Source organism: Phocoena phocoena, chromosome 2, assembly GCF_963924675.1.
Source record: "Phocoena phocoena chromosome 2, mPhoPho1.1, whole genome shotgun sequence".
NCBI lineage: Eukaryota > Metazoa > Chordata > Mammalia > Artiodactyla > Phocoenidae > Phocoena > Phocoena phocoena.
In genome coordinates, this window is record NC_089220.1 from 156,903,828 (window position 1) to 156,924,473 (window position 20,646).

At 43.4% G+C, this 20,646-nt stretch overlaps 1 protein-coding gene across 9 annotated transcripts in view; it reads left to right on the forward strand.

Moving 5' to 3' along the window:
* CELF2 (CUGBP Elav-like family member 2) overlaps positions 1 to 20,646 on the forward strand; it is an 833,081-nt gene that overhangs the window by 505,195 nt on the left and 307,240 nt on the right. For 4 of the 9 annotated variants that reach the window (XM_065900905.1, XM_065900920.1, XM_065900954.1 and 1 more), the window contains exon 1: positions 19,688 to 19,761. The exons of 2 other annotated variants lie outside the window; for them this stretch is intronic. In XM_065900905.1, coding sequence (XP_065756977.1) covers positions 19,688 to 19,761 — 74 coding nt within the window. Of the gene's footprint in view, positions 1 to 7,278; positions 7,394 to 19,510; positions 19,762 to 20,646 lie in introns of those variants that run through there. 3 more of the 9 variants (XM_065900928.1, XM_065900913.1, XM_065900963.1) reach the window with 2 other exon arrangements.

Genomic DNA, 20,646 nt, shown 5'->3' on the forward strand with positions numbered 1-20,646 from the left:
CGAACTGCCTTGAGAATGTGTGGGTGGCCTTTAATAGCATTTACTGTTTTGTTTTTAATAGCAGGCGGAGGAGGAAACTTAACAAGGGGATCACTTGCTGTAAATCCCTGGGAATCTCAATGAGCTGAGAGGGAAGTAGGGCAGGGCTACACTGGGCGAAGGGGATAACTTACCAACATATATAAAGAGTTAAATACAGGAAATAGGTCGACTGAAAATGAATGAAGCAAAAATTAGACTGATTTCTGATGCTTGCTTCCTTCCCATAAAGACGCTTGTATTTTCCAAGATACCCCGCAAATCACCCTCCAACTCCCGCTGCTCTTAATTCTGAAAGTTTTGTCTACTCATCTGTTCCTCAGTGCCTGGTCCTACCTGCCTGCAATTTGTCAACTCCCAAACTTCAGCGCTGATGCAAAGTAATGAGCGAAATGTATCACTTTTCATTTTATTTTCTGTGCACCCATATAAATGATGCCTTAAAGTTTAAAAAAATATTAAGACAACAAGCTGATCATTCCATCTCAACAAATCTATCAACTTCTTAAAGTCAGAAACACAGCCTTCTGCATCTTTCTGTCCCTCTCAGGGTCTAGCCCAGTGACTGTCACGGTTGACTGTGGTATCAGTATTTCATAAGTCATGTTATGTAGTGACACTGAGATTGGGTCACTCAATAAGAAGAATGCTTCACAAAGAAATTCAGCTGTTGAACAACAGTTTATTAAGTGTCTGCCATATGCCACACATTGGCCTAAAGTGGTGATAAAAATGGAGTTCTTGCTTTAATGCAACTTGAGTTCAGATGGAGGAAAGAGATAATAAACAGGTAAATAAGTAGATAATTTCATTTCAGAGAGTGATATATAAAGAAATGTAACATTTAAAGCATCTGCATATTGTATGAGAGCTGTCGTGGTAGTTTCAAAACCGTCTTTCCCAGACCATCTGGGTTTCTGTTTCATTTCTGTTTCACTTCATCTTGGTCTCACCCTCCCATCAGGAAGGCTACCTGCTCTACCCTGGTCTTCATCACGCTTGTGCTGTTCACTCCTTATGATTCCCTAGGATCAAAACCACTAAGAAAGACGGATCCCCAAGTGCACCAAACTCTACATGGCCATCGAGAAGACTCATGGATAGTAGTCAAGTTACAGAATCTCTGGGACGTGGTAGCCTGAGCAGGCAGGCAGTTGCGTGCACGTGTCTGTCTTTAAAAATAGAAATAATAAATGCGGCCCATTTCCCATGCAAATGTTAATGCCTAACTTACATGTATTCACCTGTAGCCTTCTCAAGATTTCCCATATGCCCAAGGGTGGCCCTCGGCAAAACATTAGGCCAAAAATGACCACTCTGTTGTGTACATGTTATTTATGAAGTCATATGAGTTCACAAGCCAAAGTTAGTTACTTTATCAACGGGGCTACTTATAGTAGTCCATTTTCATGGGAGATCCTTGACTTTCTTCTGTTTGTCTTCAACAGACCTTTCAAGCCTACCTACACAGAAGTAGATCTCCAAACCCACTTTGTGGTGTCTGTTTTCATAGCCCCTCGTGTCTACAGTAGGCAAGTTATTATTACTCTTTATGATAATAAAACCTCTTAGATTTATCTAGGGCCTATTTTCAATTGGCTTCTTGGAGCTCTAAGTACTTTATGGTTTATTATTTACACCTACTCACTGGTAAATATGTTGCTTGATCATTTTAGGGGGCTTTACAAATTACTCACCCCCATGCCCCAGTTCTAGAAAAACATCTCCATTTTGCAAACAAGTGCATCATTCCACGGCTTGGAGAAGGAATGTCCGTGTGGAACGTGGGACCCTTGGGTTGGTTACAGGGATAGCTGCCTTCTGCTTGACTTGGTGGTAACTTTGTGAGCCCTCAAGTGAGAGGAACTCCGGTTACGTAGACCCTCAGATTACCATCAAATCCTTTCTTTGCTAAGGCTGCTACGGTTTTACGTTAAACCAACCGTCAGTTTTATGTTTCAGGTAGTGATTTGTGATACTTACATCCTTGGGGCTTTGGAGGTCTTTCCCCTGAAGGTAGGAGGGAGCACAGGGTCTGGAAGCACAGGATCGTTCCATGTTCTATTCATTCTGGCTCCTGTGTGCAGATTTCACTGCTTTGCCTAATTCTGCCCATAGAGACCCGTCCTCCAAGGCTGACAAAGCTGGTCAGAGGAACTTTGTGTCTTCTGCTTGACATCAGCCCTGGATGGAAATCCGCCCCCTCACACACAGACTTACCACTTTACTGTGCACCTCCTACATGTCATGTACTGAGTTTGCTGCAAACCCATTTCTTGTAGACCTTGGTCATTTCTTCATATTTACTTCACAGACTCTGTGTGCTCTTTCCATCTTTCATAACAATGTGGTATGTTTCTTAGTTAAACCTGGCAACTCTTGGTATCTGCTATGGTCTGAATGTTTGTGACCCTCCAACCAAATTCATATGTTGAAATCCTAATGACCAATGATATGGTAGTAGGCGGTGGGGTCTCTGGATTAGGTCATGAGGGTGTCATGCATGGGATTAGTGGTCTTAAAAAAGAGACTCCCAGGGGCTTCCCTGGTGGCGCAGTGGTTGAGAGTCCACCTGCCGATGCAGGGGTCACGGGTTCGTGCCCCAGTCCGGGAGGATCCCACATGCTGCGGAGAGCCTGAGCCCGTGAGCCACGGCCGCTGAGCCTGCGCGTCCAGAGCCTGTGCTCCGCAACGGGAGAGGCCACAGCAGTGAGAGGCCCGCGTACCGCAAAAAAAAAAAAAAAGAGACTCCCAGAGATGCCTTGTCCCTTCTACCATGTGAGGACACAGCAAGGAGGTGCCAGCTATGAACCAGGATGAGGGCCCTCACCAGAACTTGACTGGGCTGGTGCCTTGATCTAGGACTTCCCAGCCTGCAGAACTGTGAGAAATAAATGTTTGTTGCTTATAAGGCCCCCACCTCTGTGGTATTTTGCTTTAGCACCCTGAGTGGACTCAGGCAGTATGTGAAACCAGCAATTAAATAAACTTAATATCCTCGGTGCCTCCACGTTTCAAGATGGTTCTTTTACGATGGGAATCTGAAAGGCAGACTAGATTTTTTGAGTGCCCCATCCTTTTTATCAAAGGATTCTGTACTGCCAGGCCCTAATCTCTAACATACTTCATATCATACACTTCCACTGAAATGGCATTTTCCACTACTTTTGCAATGTAAATATCCCAAGGCAAAGACCAGGCATCGGAGGCAGAAAAAAGTTGGAGCAGTTATGGTTGCATTTGGAAATTTAGCTTTTTATTCAAGAAATTATCTACAACATAAAGAAATGCACATATCATATACCTTTAAAAATTTTTTAGGAATCTCATATCTAGGAAGGTCATGAGATCTGCTGATTTTCAGCTCACCCCCATACTTCCACATTGCTGTACCTCTCCACTTTTTCCCTCACCAAATTTGCATTATTAGCTAGACATTTAATTTCTACAGTTAAAAAAAATCTCTTTGGATATAGAGGGCATTGAAATAAACTAAGTTTTCATCGTTCTTCTTTGCTAATTACTACTATAATCCTCATCCTCTTAAAAACCTTTCCCCTACAAAACAAATTTAATAATAATCAGGATTATTAAAAATTAATTCCTGCTCTAGATGACCTCAAAAAGAAATTGGTCTCCAAAAGTGCTTAGCCTGTCTAGTTTCAACTCAAACTGTATTTGAAATGAAGTTTTGAAAGGAATTGATAAATGCTAGTAGCCCAGACATAACCTTTCCGTCAATTTTTTAATCATTTACTATCTATCCTCTAAGGTAATTAACATCACTTTAGGAAGGTGTACAATAAACACTACTTCAAAGCCATGCTTTCCCCGGTGTGTGTCTGTCACCCCTAGGCACAGTGGGGTCGCTGGGTTGCATCACCATGCAGTGGAAAGAACATGGGCCCAGGGTTGGTAGACTGAGTTCCCAAGCTCTGTCATTATCTACCTTCTGTGGGCAAGTTGCTCAGTGTTTCTGCACTTGAACTTTTAAAGGGGAGCAGGTAACAGAACCAGTTGTGCCCACCCCAGAGTGTTGTAGGGATTCATCAGCGAAAACGTGAAAAGGTCTTGAAATGTGAAACACGATGGCAGGGAAGGACTTCCCAGTGTTGTGAGCTGTGCCAGTGGAATGCCTGAATTAGAGTAAGAAGTGTTCCCCACCCCCGATATTTGTTAAGGAAGCTACATAAAGGAATATTGAAAATAAAAGTCTTCTCCCCGAAGTCCCAAGAGTTAAAAACAAATTCATTCCTTTATTTAACAAATAGTTATTAAGGATCAGCTAAGGGAAGGTTATTCGATTGAGTGGATTAAGAATACAAAGATTGGGGCTTCCCTGGTGGCGCAGTGGTTGAGAGTCTGCCTGCCAATGCAGGGGACACGGGTTCGTGCCCTGGTCCGGGAAGATCCCACATGCCGCGGAGCGGCTGGGCCCGTGAGCCATGGCCGCTGAGCCTGCGCGTCCCGGAGCCTGTGCTCCGCAACGGGAGAGGCCACAACAGTGAGAGGCCCGCGTACCGCAAAAAAAACCAAAAATGAAAACAAAGATTGATCCGATGTGGATCTGGAGTCAGAGAATTCCTATACAGTGTGACGCGCCTGCCTTATATTCGCTCATCTCTCTATCCCCACGTTCAGCACAGGCAACTGGTGGATGTAAGACCCCCGTTCTGTCATCCTACCGGCGTTTGGACAAGTACTAAACTCTTAACCTCAACAGCTTTCTCATTACTTAGGTCCCTAGACCCAAAAGGAAGTAGAAGGAATATAAAATATTTAATGGTTTGATTCCATCCCGGTCCTTACTGCTAGGGATCCATAATTCATTTCACTAGAGGAACAGCCCCATATACTGCAGCCCTGGCCTCCAGGGTTAAGAATCTATTTACGGATTAGCAAATGCATTAGTGCTACGTGTTAGTACTTGCCTCATAGTTTAGCCCTGTTAGAAATTGGATGGAAGTATTAAAAAAGGGCTTTGTGTTGGAACAGTGTATTTTTACTTTTCTCTGATGGACAAAACCGTGGCCTGTGTCAGGCCACTCATTCCACTTTTTATTAATATTTGCACTGGTGGAACACACACAGTTTCATCACACGTGCTTCTGGTGCTTTAAAATATATGAGCATTTGTCGCCCCCATTTAACTACTTGGCAAAGAGAGCTCCTGAGAGGTAAGGTGACTCCTGCCTCAGCACAAGTCGCTAGGGAAATGGCTCCAACTCTCTCTCTCTCTGCAGTGTCTGGGGTTCCAAACTCATTTACAAGAATACCTTAGGGACGTCCCTGGTGGTCCAGTGGTTAAGACCCTGCGCTTCCAGTGCAGGGGATGTGGGTTCGATCCCTGGTCAGGAAACTAAGATCCCACAGGCCTCGTGGCCAAAAAAAAGATGAAAAGAGAAATAAACGGATACTTTTAAAAAATAAAAGAACACCTTAGATTGTATATAGTATCTTTCCCTGGCAAGGTCATTCATTTTTATATATTCACTCTCTTTTAGTTGCTGTCGTGAAGGAAGGCAATGTAAAAAAGTGCTTGTTTGAAGGACAGAGCTCTTGCTTCATTATTGTACCCCAGTCAAGTTATTCATCACGTGGTCTTCTTTCCATCTAGAAATGGGGATGGGGACTGCTTTCAGTCACCTTTGGTTGTTGTCATAAACTAAGCGTGATTACTGTGCAGTAACCTTGAAAGCACCTTCTTCGCCCTCCAGAACATCTCCATTTCCTTAGCTGTGGGCCAAGGCTAAGTTCAGAGGTCGTAGGTCAGAGATCTAGCAAGATATTGGGGTATATTCAAGATCTCCAAATGGGAGGGTAATGGGGCATGCCATTATCTTCCCTGCCCCACTATTATTCCCACAAGTATTTTAACTCCAGATTATTACTGAGTTGCACGGTTGTGCTGATGAGGACAGGTGAAGTGTTTTTGTGTGTGTGTGTTTTGTTTTGTTTTTTTTTTTTTGGCGGTACGCGGGCCTCTCACTGTTGTGGCCTCTCCCGTTGCGGAGCACAGGCTCCGGACACGCCGGCTCAGCGGCCATAGCTCACGGGCGCAGCCGCTCCGCGGCATGTGGGATCCTCCCGGACCGGGGCACGAACCCACGTCCCCTGCATCGGCAGGCAGACTCTCAACCACTGCGCCACCAGGGAAGCCCCCGGGTGAAGTGTTTTGAACCTGGGAGTGAGAAAACCAGTGTTCAAGATCTGTTTCGGGCTGCGTTCTGCATTGTTCCCATCCAAGCTGAGCGCACTCTTGGCTTTCCGGTCAGCACACACCTCCAGGAGCAATGCCTTAAATGCAGTTTTGGACAACTGACTATTCCGTCCATAGCATCTCATCTTTGTGTGTTTAACTTGCTCTTTTACTTGGCTAATCTGCATGGAATTCTTCCAATTCCAATAAGCAGAAGGACAGTATGTATTTCCTTGGCTAACTGTATATGCTATGCCCGGTGTGAATAATGAAGTAGGGAAGCAGATTTTTTTCTTATTTTGGAAAAGAGCATCTAATTGGTCTTTTGAGGCTGATGCTCCAGTGTTCATTAGGATTTCAATATGACCAAACAATCTTTGCATCGCCCACCTCCTTTAGAAGTCCACCTCCTTCAGGTGGATTATGCCCTGAACCTCCAAGAACTCTGGGGCTCACAGAGTTAAAATCTTTCCAAGTCCCCCAGTCTCTATCCTCTGCATCCTCAACCCCCTCAGTGGGGCTAAGGGTCTTGACCTTGTCACTCTGCCTGAGGACAAGGGGAGAGGAAGAGATGAATCCAACTGTGAATTCAGTGTCCCAGAAAAGAGAAGCAGAAATCCTTTTTAGCACCCTGACATACCCACATCTTCTGTGAGTCATCTGCGTCGCTTGCTGACAGTGGATGGCAAAGAGAAAACGTGAACTTGGTTTTGCTATGAAATGTGTAAGACAAAGAGGGAAACGAGTTACTTATTTTTCTTTCCAATTTCTAAAGATGGTAATTAGGAGAACTCACACCAGCCAGGCTTAAGTGAATGGAAGCAAGACCCCTATAGGCAGTGCAGTGTATTAATGTAAAAATATGCTTAGACAACATAACTTGTCAGAGAGGATTATTTCTACTTAGTGGATCTGCAGGAGCCCCTTTGCTCTCCCATTCAGAATTTGACTAGAGAAGAGAGTGGGGAGAGAAGGAGAGGGAGAGAGAGGGAGGGAGAGAGACGGGGAGCGCACATTAGTGAACAGCTACTGTGGCATTGATGTTGGAGCGCACTTCTGAACTGGCTTTTGTTGAGACTATCAGTGTATCTGTGCAGAAAGCATGCGCTGTCCCAAATCCGCTGTTACTATGAGAAATGAAGAGCTGCTTTTAAGGTATGTTACTGTGTTCTTTGTTTTAACGTATGCCGTGCTAGTTTCCAGAGCTGACTGAGACAATCACCATGCCCTGAATCAAGTAGCTTCCTTGTCTTAGAAGGAAAGAAAAAAAGAAGCTAGAGAGAGAGAGAGAGAGAGGAGAGGGAAACGATATCGAGACCAAGAGATTGGGAGAAAGAGAGAGCAAGCAAGAGAAAGGAAAAGGACTCCTGTGGACGAGTTATATTTGCAGGAGTTGCCTTTTGCAAGCATATCATGTATTTGCTCTCTGCTATTTGTGCACGGCCAGTGGATAATTTTAAAGGCTCTGAATCTAGCTCTGGGTTTGTCTTTTCCTTTGCAATGTCTAAGCCTCTTTCATTATTATGCACTCTGCATGGAATACTCAGCGAGAAAGGAGCTAAGGAGACTCCATATTAGACTTGCGTTCCAGATACCGCTCTAATCTGGACTTAGCCTACCTAAATAGTCCTTCTGTATTACCAGGTTTGGATCACTTTATCCTGTTTGCCAAAATGTGTACCTGTTTAAAGACTTCTATTCATGCATGGCGTCCTGGGTCCCTCTGTATTGAAAGCAAATATTTGTTTCCTGCATCTGTGTTAGGGTCCTACCGCTTACCAAGAATGAGCCACCTTTTGGGAAGCAGAGAAGGAATTATGATACAATTGGCATCCTGCTTTGAAAAATGTAGTCTTTTGTTTATTTCCTAGCAGACATTGTAGCACTGAATACATCTATGGGTCTGACAATGGGACCCATTGAACAATGGAGCTGTCAAACTAGCTTAATGCATGTCTGGGGCTTTTTTTTTTTTTTTTCTTTCTCAACACCCTTTTATCTGCTTTAATCTTGTTTGTATAGACTATACAGATTGAAGAGCTTTTAGGACTGCTTGTTTGTGGTTTTGTGCTTTTAAAAGATTTAATATCTGCCGTTCATAGGGCTTTTTGCATTTTGCAGCTATGTTGGTTGGATTAAGTTAGAGATTTATTGCTTACCTCTCTGTTAACTACAGAAAGAAACTCACTGATTGAGACTGCTTGTAACACTATTATCATTCTGGCAGATACCTTGTTATCAGACATGGCTCTACAGTATTTAATGCTTGGGGATTTAAAATTTGCCTATTTAGTGGACTTACGGAACATAGCACACAAGAGAAGTTAAGAGGTATATTTCTAATGTTTAAGTAAATTATAATTTCTAGTGTCTGCCTCCTCTTTTGGCCCCTAGGTAGATAAACAGTTTAGAAATTCAAGGACAAGTGAGAACTGCCGCCCTTCTAATTTCGGTCACAAACTGTCATTATCTAGCCTGTTAAATTGTTAAGTTAAAGGTATCTATGGAATGTATCAATTTTTGATATATGATTATGTGCTCATAAAATGCATTTCTATGCAAGGTAAACATTTCTCACATCTTCAAGAATCTTTCCTTTTATAACATAAGCATTGGTTTCTCATGTGAAAACAGTGAGACTTCAAGAAGAGAAAATGGAAAAATCTGTTGCAAACTTCTCAAATATTAAAAACATTTTTATTCTCACATTAGATATAAGAGAACTGATCCTAGAATATTAAATGGTAATTGATCTACATGAAAATCGTGTCACTAAGGTTCGTTCCCATAAAGAATATACCTTTTCTAACATTTCAGTGTTTTGCTTTAATTAGCTGTTTGTGCCAGAGCAGTACATTGAAAAATATTAGTAAATTTATAGAGATTAAGGACCTAATTTTTAAAAACAGAAGGGAAATCATTTTAAAGGGTAAATTTTAAAAAATAGATGTATTTAGTTACAAATATTTCTTCTTGGATTATATCGTGTTCAAATTAGTGATGTTCTCAGTAAACAAGGAACAAAATGTATTCCTTATAAAAACAGTTATGAAACATTAACTACTTTTTAGAGTTTGGACATGCATTTCAATTTTTTAAACTTAAGTTGAAATGTTATATTTAATTCAGAATTATGAAAATTAATGTTGCAAAAGCTCAGTAATTTGCCTTCTGGAACATAGATTTTCTATTGACAATATTTTCAGAGTCTGGCTGGACCCAAAACATATCTGTAGGATAATAATATTTTTAAAGTCATCCATTGTGAGTAAAGTGGATTTTATGATTATGTTCTCCTGCTTCCAAAGGGATCTGAACTGCTCATTCCATTGGGTATGCCAGTAATTGCTTTTAGGATGAGCTCATAGAAGGTAATTGGTGAAGCTTTATATCTGAAACTGGCCCACTGTTACCAGCACACCTAGATTCTGCATTCATGGGAAATTTTTATTCCAAAACAAAGGTCACAAAGCAAATTTTTGTGGTTTGGGAAAAAAAAAGCAGTGTCCTGTGTTCCCCAGCTGCCTGTCAGAAGCACGCTGAAATAAAGAAATATCTTGGAAACCTACACGTTAAATTTTTGACTAAATTATAATCATTTACCTGTGATCTATTCACTTTAATTCCTGGGTGATCATATTAGGTCCAAGAACAAGGGAACTCCCTTCCCACTTGTGCTTTAACCCATTACCAGCTTCCAGAATTCCAAGACCCCCGTTCAAGTGTCTGACACGCTGCTATCTTTTCCTTTAGCCTGATGGGGAAGTAGGAGATGGCCGAAGTTGGCAAACTTGTCTACATCTATTTCCACAACAGTAACAAGATATGTAATCTGTATCCTGCCATCAGCCTCTATGTGGGATGATTCCCTTCCAGGGTGACCTAAACAAATGTCAAAGTGAATTTTAATTCTAAGCCCAGACTTGCAGAAAAGGAATAGCAAAAGAGTCAAACTGGGAAAATGGCTTCTTTCAGTAGAGTTGCCGTTGCACCCCGAGGAGTCCCTTCACACGGGAGACTCAGGAATACATAGCTGTGTTCAGCAGACCACAGGCTGAGACCACAGGCTGTAACCTCGACATATCAATAGTCCTTTATTTGTGAAAATGAAACCTCACAGTTTTTCTTTTTCAAAATATGAGTGTGTACAGTTGCAAAATATCCCTTTGGGGCTGAAAAACAAAGAAAGGCGTTTGATTAATATTCATATCTAGAACTTCAGAGCAAGTGCAGACTGTGCTGGGACACCCAGGAAGTCATTCCAAGAGTGAATCAATACTAATTATTGTAATCAGGGAGGTTAATTAGGTGAAAATGTGGCTGATGGAAATTTCATTGCTCGCAGCCCTGCAAACACCTAGGTTGATGAAAAGAAGGTAATATACAAAAGCAAGAGTGTTAGGTGGGAATGATCGTTCTGTATTTAAGGGGTCAGAATCTGTCGATGAAAAACATAGCTTGATTTGGTATAATCGTGGCAGTGAGGAAACTAGAAATATCCAACTTAGTTTCTGGTGTAGAGATCTCAGTAAAAGTCATTAACAGAAAGCAGTTTGTTAAGAAGCATCTCCTGTGGCTCCACAGCATTTATCTGCCCTTCCTCCAGCGGTAACAAGTATATTTCACCCAGTTGCAGTAAAGCCTTAGATCATCTTGATTAGCCTTCCTTGAATTTCTTTCTACATTCAGTAATTCCTGGGGAATTTGTTGGCGGGGATGGGGGGAGGTGAGGGGGGGGTGAGGGGGTGGGTTCTCCTTTCATCAAACTACTATCGCTTCTCTCTTGGTTATGACTGGTTATTACTTGGTTATTATTATTGGGAATTTTTCTGAACTCGCAGTGACTTTCATTATGTAGGAAAGAAGAGGCAGTGGTTTTGGGAGAAGATTAAGATCCGTGGCATTTCACTTAACTGACACGGGGAAGAGGGTGTCAGAGGAAGGAAAGCTTTATGTGAGGTTTCAGTGTTGTAGCCCATTAAGAATTGAAATGAAGTGTCCTAGAGCTGAAGCACCTTTCCGATCCCATGGTATCCATCTCCAGAGGTCGGACTGAGATGGAAGCGAGATGTACATGTAAGAGAGAGAGAGAGAGAGAAACCTCTACTCAACTCAGAAATGTGCCGGTTAACCCTGATCTGGGATGAGGTGCCCTTTGTTCCCAGACGCAGCCTTCTGCTTCATGCGATATCGTTAGGGGTTGTTCCGTGCAGGTATGTTTATCTGATCCATAGCTTTCTTCTGACTGTGACAGATCCCAGCACATTCTCTTTTATGTCAAGACCGTCACAGTTAACGGGGAATGGCATCTGTGGGGGGAGGGTGACATGTGTTCCCAGGGCAGCTCAGCTGTTCCCTCACCTCTTTCCACGTTGACCCGCCCGTGATTGGCTGCCTAGGGTTGAGATGAATCACTGCAGCTCAGGAAGCAGGACGTGCCAGTGTGCCCTAGGAGAAAAACAAAACCCAGAATTTTCCTGTATAATCATTCAGTTCAACAAACTTTGTTGTCATGGACAAGAAGAGCGTGAGGTTTGAAGTTACCAGGTTGATACACCTTCAGTATCCATGGCTTTTTGGATCCCTGGGTTGAGAAAGGTTGCAGCTGCAATCGGTAAAAATTCTGTGTTGAAACTTAAGGATGGCATTGCTGGCTTCCAGCTGGTGTGTGAACTGGCGCGAAGGGGCACTGTGGTACCTGGTGCAGGAATGAATCAGACTCTTGTCATGGCTCCTGTAAAGCTGCCCATCTCAGTGATTCAGGGGCTGCAGGTCCTCCTGTGGTGTTGTCATCTTTGTCATGCCTTGCTTTTTGAACATCTTGGTTTGGGACCCCAGCTGTCTTTTGGGTTCTGTGAGATGGCTTCCGCGTTCATTCAGAAATGATTTAGGAAGCGTCTCTGTGAATGAAAATGCACTGAGTTGGTGATGGGTGGCGTGAGTTCCTGGTGGTGGCAGTTAGGGTTCATTTTGACTTTCGCTTTGGAAACTGACTTGATCAAAAGGGATGGAGCCCTCACCCGCAGCCCCAGGATGCTCAGTGCCTGCCTTGCGTAAACCGTACCCTTCCTCTCCCCTGTGGGTTAGGCTGCTGGCCTTAGAATCAGTGAAAACTTTAATGCTACAAGAACAATAGGATTAGGACTGGCTTCCTCTTTTCCTTCCCATCTGCCAGTTCCAGATTTAAACAAAGATCAGGGAGTGGGAGTATTATGATTAAAGTAAGGAATAAATCCAAAATTTATTGACAGTCTACTCTCTACCAGGCACTAGGTGATCTCTTTTCATCTTGTATAATTTAATCCTCACAGATACCCTAGAGTTAGTGGTAGTTATGTTATTCCCGTTTCAAAGATGAGAAAAACAGACCAAAAGAGGGAAACTGGACACACAGCTCATGGTGGAAGGGATTCTAAGTCACGACTCAGGCCAACTCCTTCCCTGGCCAACTTAAGAGTACAAATATTGGATATTTGACATTTGAAAGTTGTATTTTCCTCCAGTGCCACATTTCTGCGGTGCACTGATTTGTGCCTGCCTTCTAGTTTTGTACGGAGTAAGCTGTACAGTAAGAAAGGGAAAATCACAGTCGTTTTTGCTTCTGAGTTTTTATGGCTCCCCTGCGTATGCTCACTGGTTCCCCTTATAGCTCACGAGGTCTTTGAATTAAAGCACCCATGGCTCACTTTTCTCAGGCTTTAATCTGTATAATGGGAACACATGTTGGAGGGAATAATAGAGAAATCTGAAGCATGATGAAATTGAAATGTGACTTCTAATCTGCATAAGGGGCCAAAATGTATCATATTGTAATCAGAACCAACCAAGCAGCAGATATACTATGTGACATGATCTTTTCTCGTTAAGAAGCTCAAGACAGTCATGAAACAGAGAGGGAACAGTGGGTAAGAAGGTATCAAGTGGTGTATAATGAGGGGAGGGGGTCTTGAAGGATGGAAAAGAGAGCAGGAAAGGGAAGTTATCCTTAGAACACCCCGGATTCGTCTTTGTTATTAAAACAAAGCCAAATAAAATCCTTAATTTCATCACCTTTCTTCCTCAGACCTCAAAGTCATTCACATCTCTCCTCCTCTCTCACGTTGCCATATTCCTATGAAATAGTACAAATGTAGCTGTTAGCTGCCACCAGAGAGTATGAGAGACTAAGAGATTGGGCAACATAAAGGCTTACACTCAGCCATAGTGATAAGATAAGATAACACATTTCCACTTAGCTTGGGTAGATTGCTACACCACTTTTCCATGAAGATTTTGGGTAGTTCTTTTAAGAGAAAGAAAAAAAGAATTTTTTCCCCCTAATGGACTTTATGGGAATGAGCATCAAAAGCAAATTTAAAGAAAAAGTCATTTGGGATTTTCAAAAACCTCTGTCATAAGCTAAAAATAGTTAGAGATTTGAACCATATTATAGGGAAAAAAATAAATTTCCTGTGCTCAAAACCTTAATGTATTTTCAACCTACATGTCACTTTAATAGCTTGGTTATGTAATTGCTGTAGTAATAATTAGGTTAACACCTCTCATCAGAGGATCGTGGTAGATTTTGATTTTTCAGCCATCCATCCCTACAGGGAAATGATGGCCACGCACATGCAAAGGTCTAGATGATGAATCAGAAAATTAAATGACGTGTTCCCAGTGTCAGTCCACTCTTTGACAGAATCAGGTGCAGAATCTAACAGGTTTGATTCTTAAATCTTATCATCTCTTTCACTCTGCTTGCAAGTAGCATTTGTCTTAAAGAGTCTGATCTGCATCTACTGTGTCAGATGACTTCTGATCCTGGGAAGGAAAAGCTCTTTGATGGGGATCCATCATCACTGTGGGTAAAGCAGATTCATGTGTTCTCTTTTACACACCATCCAAGCATTTGGTCTCTTTAATCCTTCCTCTTTTTCAAGATGTATTTGTTTAGAAGAGGGAGGGACATTGAGGCCAGTGGGGCTTTCATGCCTCCGGAGAGTCCCTCTCAAGTCCTGATTTTGCTTCTCGCCAAGATCAGTCTCAGACAACACCCTCCCCCCGCCCCCCGCCCCCCTCCCCCACCCCCCACCCCCCACCCACTAAGTCTTAAAACTTCCTTTCTGCCCCCACCTGTTGCTGCTTTCTCTCTAGACCTAATGTTATGCCTACTGCTATATCCACCCAGCTGTCCCCACTCAGCTGCTGTGTTTCATCAAACAGTAGTTTCTCTTTTTGAAATTTACAGCATGTGACAGTAAGATGAGAACTTCTGACCATTCGGGGAAAACATTTCTTGGGGGTGGTGGGAGTTCAAGGGCAGATTGCCAGGGAACTCAAAACCCCACTCTGATAGGTATAAATTTTGTTCCCACCGCCAGGCTGGCACCAGATAAAGCTACCTGATACAGTTTGAAAAATCTCAGCATCTTCAAGCGGCTGCTGGGACATTCCTTCAGAGGTTGTTTTTTCTGAGTGCCTTTGTGTACATATCACCAGGCCAGCCTTTTTCTCCTCCCCACCCTTTCTCCAATCTTCTCTTTCCCAATTTTCATATATTTACTCACTTCATGGGACGTGATCTTCCATCCTCCCCCCAACCCTGTGATGATGTCTGGAAAGGAAGCACCCCAGAGACAGCTGTTCCGAGTTGAGAACTCAGCCTTGGTCGAGGCAAACTTGATTTCCCTGACAGATGAGCCACCAAGACTTTTCACTTTTGTGGTCACCTGCCTCCTCAGACCCACAGCTGTGGAGGAGACCGTCTGGCATTGTCTGGCTTCCGTTTGAGAGAGAAAGAGGGAGAAAGAAAGAGAAAGCTGAAGGGGGAGGGAAATAAGGCAGCAGGGGGAATAATGGAGAAAGGAGGAAAAGGGAAAGGCAAGTCCGAGAGGGAAGTGATAGGCTGGTTGGGCTCAGGGTCTGACAGGTCCATAGTATTAGCATTTCATCCCCTTGGAATGGAAACTTCTGGAAACCCTAAAGGGGCATCTCATTTCCGAGCGCGAAGGTATGTATACAAAGAACCCATCTTCCGTTGGAGGGTCTCTTCAGAAGGGAGAGAGATTCACCATTATGTCTTTTGGCTCTATTGAAAACAGATGCAGAAAAACACAAGATTGCAAAAAGCCAGTAGCAGCTGTTCTCAAGGGAGAGCGACGGCTTAAAATTCCCGTACAAATGTAAAATCAGAGTTTAATAACGATGTCATCTTTATTGGCGTGTGATTTTACTGAAGTCGTTTTAGGAATGTGATAAAGTCGCCATTCCAGAAGCTTTCAAAATGGGGGGGGGGGGGGGAATAAGATCATTTTAAACTTGATTGGTGATATAAGTATTTTTTAAGGGATACCTTTATGGAGCTAAGAAAATATAGATTTATAATGTATCACTTAGGGATCTATTTGGGGATTTTTTAAGCGCATAAAGACACTTGTTTATTTTTACAAGTTGCTGATGAAACTGGGGTAAGCCAAGAACAAACACATGACCGCAAAGTCAGATACTTTCCCAGGTACTTCAAATTCACGTGGATTTCAAACTTATTGGCTGGAAAACGCCCAGTGATGGGACCCCCCCCCCCCCTTCTAGGGCCTTTCTTGCTCCAAACAGCTCTCAGTACACTTGGCTTTAAAAAGAAAAAAAAGGAACAGCTATTTAATAAAATTTGAATTTAAAAATGTGATGGGGAAAGATGTTTTGGATTCTAGTTTTTAATAAAGAGCCAGGAGTGAGGGGAGAAAAACCCTTTTGTGAAGGTGGCTGTTTGAGGAGATGGAACAGTATTGGTACATCTGTAGTTGCATGGCCGACTGTCTACTGCTTTTAAGGAGATTGCAACCCGTGACGTTATGCATAGGAATAATTAAAAAATGGAAATTTGTCACAAAATATACAGGGCTGTCTGCAGGAGAAGGAAATTAACTGTTGGGTTATAAACGTGCATCACTATCTATCAGACTCCAGTCTCTAAGTTATGGTATAAACTTTGTGCAAAAATGTTGAAAGATCTATAGTCAGGGGGCTCTATCCTGGTTCATTGATGAAGATGGGTGATAGGAATCGATACCTTCCATTCGAGCAGTGTGACTCCATTTACAAACACATTTATTAGCATTCTGTTTCTATGGAGAGGTTTTTGGTTTTTTTTTTTTTTTTAAATGCCAGTGATAATTCAGTGCTCAAACAATGACCACTGGAGAAACCTCAGTTTGAGATGAGGCATGGGGAGGGGGCGGTGTGCTGAAACGGCACAGTGCACCCAATTGCCTTGGAAGGCCTCATATAAAATGAGGTCATTCAGAAACTTTCCCTTGAAGTGCTTCCAATCCTTGAATTGCCTTTTGTTTGGGAAATGAATAGCAAGTTGATTAAAAAGAAAAAAAAATAGACAATTAGGGATGGTAGGGGGATGGGCTTCGGGAAGAGCTTAAGGTTTTTCTACAGTGAAGCTAAAATGGTGAGGAAACTGCATTGTTCCCAACAGCCCCGTCCCTAGGGATGTCAGCACACGGAGGTGTCACCTACCAAGTCAGGTCTAGGAGGGGGGCCCGCTCATGGCCTCACCCCCTTTCACTGCTGTTGATAAGATCCTTGGCTATAAAATAGCTTCACTGAACCCCACGTGTTTAGCAGCAGCCCAGACGAGCTGTCTGCAAAATAATTCCAACTGCCAAAACATGATACCTGATGGCTCGTTACGGCGTGAAAATTAAAAAAGGGGGCCCCGTCGAGTTGTTTGAGATTTTTTTTTCCTTCTGGCAAAGCAGTCAGATGAGAGATTGAAGCTTTTCATCAGGTGGTATTTGGTTGGGTGTTTTTGTTTTTAAGCGCAAGAGCTTTTAAAATTTGTATTTTTAAAAACAGCTCTTGTGTAGGTGCTGTGATCGTGGAAACAAAACCCTATAGGGTGTGTGTGTGTGTGTTTGTATATTTTGTTTCTCTCTGGCACCTAAATTAAGTGCCTATGCAATCACTCTATTATTTATGTATTTGGCAGCCAAACTATTTCAGCTCAGCTACATCCAGAAGCTTTCCTTGGTTCCCCTCGTCACTGTATTTCATGTTAGAGTTTTCTTTTATATCTGACCCTGGTTTTGCTTCTAACTTTAAATGGCAAAAGCAAATGTGCTTTGAAAACTCTGGGACTCACTGTAGTTGTTAAATAAGGCAGTAACCTATGCACTAGTAATTCTTTCTCTATGACCTACTTACATACTTCTTCACCCTCCTTATAGTATGATTAAAAGCTGCTTTGAATCCACTATTGCCTCAAGGGATTTGAGCCTAGAATTTAACAAACTGCTGAGAAGGCTTAAGTCAGTAAGAGGCCTTCCCTACAGTGTCTCCCAAATAATTCACATGCAATTAAAGAGAGAATAAATATTTCAGAAGTCTATGTGTTAATGATGCTTTTTCTACCTTATAGAATGTAGATGTACATGGAGCTTCATTCCATAGCGAATTTGAAAATATTTTCCTTTTTGATTAACGCAGTTGTGTTTTGCTTCTGTTCTGGATGTCGGTTCTGTTAGTTCGTTCTTCAAATAGTTTTATTATAGAGTCAGCTGCTTATATACATTTGGGAGTTATGTAAATAATGTCTAGAAAATCAGGAACTGTCAAGGTTTGTCTCATTTATCTGGCTAATTACTTTATTAAGGTTATTGAAAGACCAACAAAATTCTTATAATTCAAAGGCAGCCTGCAGAAGCTAGGGTCGGGAAAAAATGTAGCTTAGTATTATTAGGAAGAGTTGGGGCATTTGGGGTATAAGAATTGATTTTACCCCATCTGTTTTTCAGTTCTTTATGAACCTAGCCCTGATTCCTCAGAAAAGCAATATTTTCAACTGAAGGTTAGTCCTAGCCCTATGTCTTGGAATTAGAACCATCTTGGTCAAAAGCCAGATATGTTGTTCAGCTGAAGAAGGAAATCAAGTCAATTAAGTATGGACTTAATTGAATACACCAGGCCTGTTATTCCAAATTGCTCAATGCAGCAAGTCTGGATCTACAGTTGATATGTGGATTTAATATTGGTATATAAGTATCCATTTTTCTTCATAATCTCTAAAGATGATCACTTCTCATTATATAACACAAGAAACTGGTGAGAAAAGATGAAAACAATATTTTCTCCATGTTGTCTGATACGTTTAACACCACGTGATACAATTAACTCCACGTGACTTAGTTGTTTAACCCTCTGACTACTGTGAATACACCCCCAAGTGTGATGTCATTTCAAAATAAAATTTAAAGTGATGGTTAATAAAAGAGGCAAACTATAAGACTTCTGGTTTGCAATTTATGAGGTTGCTTTAGAATGTGAAATAGGCCACAAAGAAGTTTTACAGACTGGTGACATTGTGAAAATTTCAGTTTCATCTAAATAACTGAGCAACAAAACAACGATGAGAGCGCCAGATTAGAACATCACCATATAAAAATACTTTTAAGAATTTTCACAAGTCACTTGGGAAAATTAAACTCCCTTCTTTGTGAGAATTCTGCCCTATTTCTCAATTCCTATTAGTAAATTGGTCACAGATCTTAAATGAGTATTTAAGCTTCATGGCCATTACAGACCTAACACTCTTTTCATGAAGCCACACTGTTGGTTTTTAATCATTGTATTTAAATACTTCGAGATGACCAACTTGTGATGTATCGTTTTAAAAGAAAACGTGATTTATCACTATTTTAGTCCCGTGTACTTCTTAATGTTTTCAAGATGATACAAAAGGAAATATAATCGTGCAGAGACTGATGAATCTTTCTCCTTGTAAAGCACGGAAAAGTCCGCAAATGTCACTTGGGCCGTTTATCTAATATTTACTTTGGCTCAACCACGAATGCTATTTCAGTTGAGTTCATACACTGGCGAGCACAGCCCACCGAGGAGCATTTAAACGACGCCCCGTGATGATTCGTCTCTCGTGGCTTCAGTTGGGGAGTTTGGGTGCGCTCGTGGAGTGCACCGGCCTTGGGCAATACGGTGGTACTAAACCCACGACAAGCGGTGGGTGAGTCGGGCCTCGTGCCAGGCTCCTGGAAATAGGGGACCAGACAGAGTCAGCGCTGGGGACGAGTGTGCGTGTCTGGCTGCCGGGGAACCTAGGCCGGGTGGGGGTGGGGGGCGATTTGTCCAGGGGGCGGTCCCTCCGCCTCCTCCTCCCCCCGAGGGGCCGGGCGTGCGGGCCCGCAGGGGTTAAGCGACGGCGCGGCGGGCACAGAGCTCCGCCCCCGGTCGCCGCACCTGGCGCTGGGCAGCCCGCGGCCCGGGCGCTGGCTGTCGGCGGGGATTGGCGGAGAGCCGCGGAGAGAGAATGTGACAAGTGCCGGCTCGGGCGGCCGCCGCGGGGAGGCCGCGCGCACCTGTCCCTGCCCGTCTGCGCCGCCCGCCACCACTCGGCCGCGCGCACCGCCGCCCCCCGCACCCGAGCGCAGAGCGCGCGCCGCGAACATGACTTCTGCCTTCAAGCTGGATTTCCTCCCGGACATGATGGTTGAGGGCCGCCTGCTAGTTCCCGACCGAATGTGAGTTTGGCCGCCTGGCCGCCCCCGGGTCACCGGCCCGGAGCCCCGCGGAGGGAGAGGGCGGGCTGTGGCGCTTCTGAGCCCCGGGGACGCGGGGGGTGGCTCCGGTTCGGCCGCGCCCTGTGGTTCGGAGCTGGCGCTGGACGCGGGGTGGTGGGAGCGTGTCTGGAGGAGCGGCGGGGACCAGCGAGCGGGGCGCGGGGCCCGGGGTGGGGCGGAGAGCGTGGACCGGTGAGCCGGACGCGGGTTCCCGGGGTCTGGGCTTGGGGTCCGGCCCGCGAGGACAGGAGAGCGTGGCGCGGCGTCCCAGGGTGGGGTGCGCGCGTGCACGCTCGTGTCATTTGAAATTCGGGGCTGCTGGAGCTCTCGTGGCCCATTTAAATATCCCTTCTTACCAAATTGCTCGTTTCTCTGACTTACCCTTTGCAAAAATTGCTTTCTTAGGATAGGAGAGTGGAAGGAGGGGAGAAAATTATAAAGCATGAAAATAGCCAGGTGTACTGTGTTGCAGAAATTAGAGGTAATTTTTAGGTAATCACGGTGATTTGTCTGATATGCAGTCTATAATTTAATAATTAATGTGATTCTGGTTGTTTTACACGTCGGCAAACTAGAGTAGAGAGTTTATTGGGAGAAGTCAAGAGCTGGGATTCCTGAGGAAGGGAAAATACGCCTAATTTTTCTTGGGCTCGTTAGTCTTGATAGGAAAGTTTCTCTGATAGCTGGGTCACTCTGAAGGCAATGGGATCTGCTTGTATTTCAGGAGTGTTTGAAAAGACGACCTAGAAGGTTGTCAGGAGTGGGTCTGAAAGGTCTGTGTCAATTTCAGACTTGGAATATATACAGTTGTTTCTTGTCAGGCAAGAAATGTGATAGTGAATCTAG